Below are 3,587 nucleotides of genomic sequence, written 5' to 3'. Positions count from 1 at the left end.
TGTCCAGGCAATGCGATTAATCCTTCACAGCACGTCCTCCCCACCATTCACTTTCTCCATGTGTAACCCCCAAGACAGCTGTAGTAACATGACATCATGATTGTTATAGTAGTTAACCTGCTTGGTACAATGAATAGCCTGATAGAGCATTTTGTTTAAAGCGTGCCTTAGAGAGCACTATTTCATAAACAATTGTTGTACAGTAGGCTTGGTCCACTTGTGGTTATTGTGGGTCCTTCTGCAATGATTTTGAATCATCATTTGTAAGTGGCTTCGAATTAAAACGTAAGCTAAATGAATATATGTAATCTTAAAGTGACAACATTCAAGTTTGGTCATTTAAATAACAGGTATTGTCTTGTTTTTTCAAGGAATTCATCCTAGTAGCCTATCCAACCTGTTATAAAGGTCTGAAATATATTTTAAACAAAATAACACACGCGATCATATTCCATAATATAAAATCATTTAATAATTTGCGTCAATAGTGTTTGACATATATGTAACACGAGATAAAACAGTGGCTGATACAAGCCTTGTATCACATTATGGCATCATTTGTTCAGCACTTATCACTGAATTTAGGATCTAGCCGGTGTCTAATCTTCTTAATTAAAACGCCCTCCTGATTGGACAGAGTGATAATCCCGCGGGGCCTCGCGCTCTTACTCGCTCACTCGTAGGACTGAGCGCGAGTCTCAATCTGCCCAGGGCGAGGGCAAGACGCGCTGCAAGAACGAGCAAGTTCAGACGAGGCGTCTAAAGTGCACGCAACATCACTGTCTGCGCACAAACGCGTTACACAAGCGTTCAACGTGACAGGGAAAGATCGCTGCTGGAAGAGTGATTTCACTTTCAACACCACTTCTGAGGACACCAACCAAAGACAGCGCGAGGACTCGTGTAGAAGAGGGTTAGAAAGTTTCCGACCTGCTCTCTGTTTTTTGTTTTATTTGTTTTCTCCAAGATGAATGCCGGGGAAGAAAACTTGCTGAAATCGATCAGTAACGACACCCTGCTGGACCTGACGCAACGGTACGGACAGTCCGCTTTTGGTTTCGGCGCTGGCCATGGTGCTGGAAGTCCTGGCCGTTTCTCCCTCACACCTGCCGCGGAATTCCTCTCCGGTCAAACAGGAAAGTCGAACGAAAGTGGCGGGGAGCAGACCAGCGACGACGACGACGGCTTCGACCACATCGAGAGCCGTAAGAGACCTGCTGGGTTCGACGAGGACACGCATTCAGGTACTCTCGCCAAAAAGCCGAAAGAGCAGAGATCTCTCCGGCTGAGCATCAACGCGCGTGAGCGGAGACGAATGCACGACCTCAACGACGCACTGGACGGCTTGAGGTCTGTGATTCCTTACGCTCACAGTCCGTCTGTGAGAAAACTGTCTAAAATCGCAACTTTGCTTCTTGCAAAAAACTACATCCTAATGCAGGCACAAGCGCTGGAGGAAATGCGCCGGTTGGTGGCTTATCTAAACCAAGGACAGACAATAACTTCACCGATGCCCACCGCGCTGGCGCCTTTCGGACAGGCGGCTGTATACCCGTTTTCCGGCACGGCACTTGCCACCTGCGCGGAGAAATGCAGCTCGTTCTCCGGGACCCCCTCCAATCTCTTCAAACACTGCAACGACAAGCCTTGAGCCTAAACTTCTACCTGCTTTATCATTGTGTCGGTCAAAATGCGCGTTGTTTGGAGTGGGTTTAGGTTTATTTAAATCCCTGCTAAATGTCTGAATAACTACGATGTTTCATCCAGATTTACTAGATAATATTGTTAAATAAATTCAGTATCAACTGAGGTCCACCGTATTATTGGAATACGATTCTAAATCTCTCAGTTTCCTGATTTCCCCTTTTCAAGCTAAGGATTAAAATATATTTGTGGAAATAAAATAAGTTTTTGTACTTGACCACAGCTTGTGGAGAATCTGTTTCTTTATACAAACCCCAAGTTTCCCCCTTTCCTTATTGGTGAACTATGCAATTTACTGCAATGGAAACGACAAGACCCCTAAAATAACTTAACAAATTAGTTTTGTGAAAGAATGGTTGCAGAACAAGTTTGTCTGAAATGATTAAACAGCGCTGTTTATTAGGAAGAACGGCGTAACATTTTAAAATCATTGGCCTGAAAGATTTTGTTTTTGTTATTGCACAATTCACTTGATTGTATTGTACAACTGTGAAGAACTACTTGATCAAGCCTACAAAAGCATTTGATCTTGTTGCGACATAAGTTTCATACTGTATATTGTTTATATGTCTTTATAATTAAAACATATATCTATGAAAATCTCTTTTTTCATACGCGCATTGTCATTCAATTTGAATGTTAACTACATTTCAAGCTGTTTAATTGTGCAATTATAATTTCATCGTTATAAACAAATTTAATTCATATATTTTTTTTAAATTGAAAACCAGAATTTTTGGAAGCAAATGCCAGTGAGAATGCAATAAAAATCGTGTTGTGCACAGAATTTCACACATTTCGGGAATCTGGACACTTTTTTAAAACTTACACCTTATTTCAGTGACATTTTATAGTAAATATGATGTTAAGCGTTTAATAACATTTAATAGCTTTTGAAAAGCCTACATTTCCAAAATAAAACTTGCTGGTTGATTAGGGCCTACCACGTCACCACTGTCTGTCACACTTCAGCTCCATAAACACATTTACGCATTAAGGCTCGTGTCGTGCATTGTAACCTCTATTGAATTTGTATGCTCGCAATCTATTAAATTAGACCAGTCTCTGCTTTTTGCTGGTAAGATACATGGCCTAGTGCTGTTCAGCAGGGCGCCGGAAGCGCCCCGGGGCCAAAAGGACCTGTCTGTGGGTATTTGTGTGATCGTGAATGGGCGTTCTGTAATTTACCCGTTCCACTTATTAACACGATTTCTGTGCCTGTCTTCCTCACCCTGATAACGCATGACCGCAGTAAGACTGTTTCTAGAGTCTTGGTTTACTTTTTAAACATAGGCCTAATACATTTGTAATTATTTTTAAACATAAAGTTGTTGATTTTTATTTAATTTTGATTAGGTGAAGTCCTACACTATTATTTTAATGATTTGAAAACAAAACTCGATGGAGTAGCATGTGTACGCAACCCATACGTGGATATTTAGGCAAGAATATTTTTTATTTGTATTATTTTAACGTGTATTTGTTATTTACTTTTTGTATTTGCTTCATCAACATAGTTTTGTAATAATGAAAGTATACGTTAAAGACGGATTTCGCTAATGGGACTTTCCTCTTAATTTTTGTTCACATCTAACATCTCACGTCTTGTTCTAACATCTCACGTCTCGTTCTAACATCTCACGTCTCGTTCTGTGTACCTGTCCACCAAGTGTGCACTTGAGAGAAAGTGATCTTGAATTCACGCTGCGTTAAATGAACACTCATCTCTCCCAGTGGGTCCCTGTTGTACCAGCATTATATGCTACCCTTGGCATGTCGGACGGCGCAATCTCGACATCTGACGTCTTTAAACGCTTTTGACAAGGGGAAAACGGGCGCGCTGCTCGCTCACTTTTCATAATCACTTTTAGTTTGATCTAATT

The 3,587-nt window shown here is 41.0% G+C and overlaps 1 protein-coding gene across 1 annotated transcript; it reads left to right on the top strand.

The window, feature by feature from the left end:
• Positions 1 to 593: 593 nt before the first annotated feature.
• bhlhe23 (basic helix-loop-helix family, member e23) lies at positions 594 to 2,304 on the top strand. The gene has a single exon (XM_056732277.1). The coding sequence runs from the start codon at positions 968 to 970 to the stop codon at positions 1,649 to 1,651; it is 684 nt and encodes a 227-aa protein (XP_056588255.1). The 5' UTR covers positions 594 to 967; the 3' UTR covers positions 1,652 to 2,304.
• The last annotated feature ends 1,283 nt before the right edge of the window (positions 2,305 to 3,587 follow it).

Source organism: Triplophysa dalaica, chromosome 20 (assembly GCF_015846415.1).
Source record: "Triplophysa dalaica isolate WHDGS20190420 chromosome 20, ASM1584641v1, whole genome shotgun sequence".
Classification (NCBI taxonomy): domain Eukaryota; kingdom Metazoa; phylum Chordata; class Actinopteri; order Cypriniformes; family Nemacheilidae; genus Triplophysa; species Triplophysa dalaica.
This window is presented reverse-complemented; position numbering and strand designations above follow the sequence as displayed.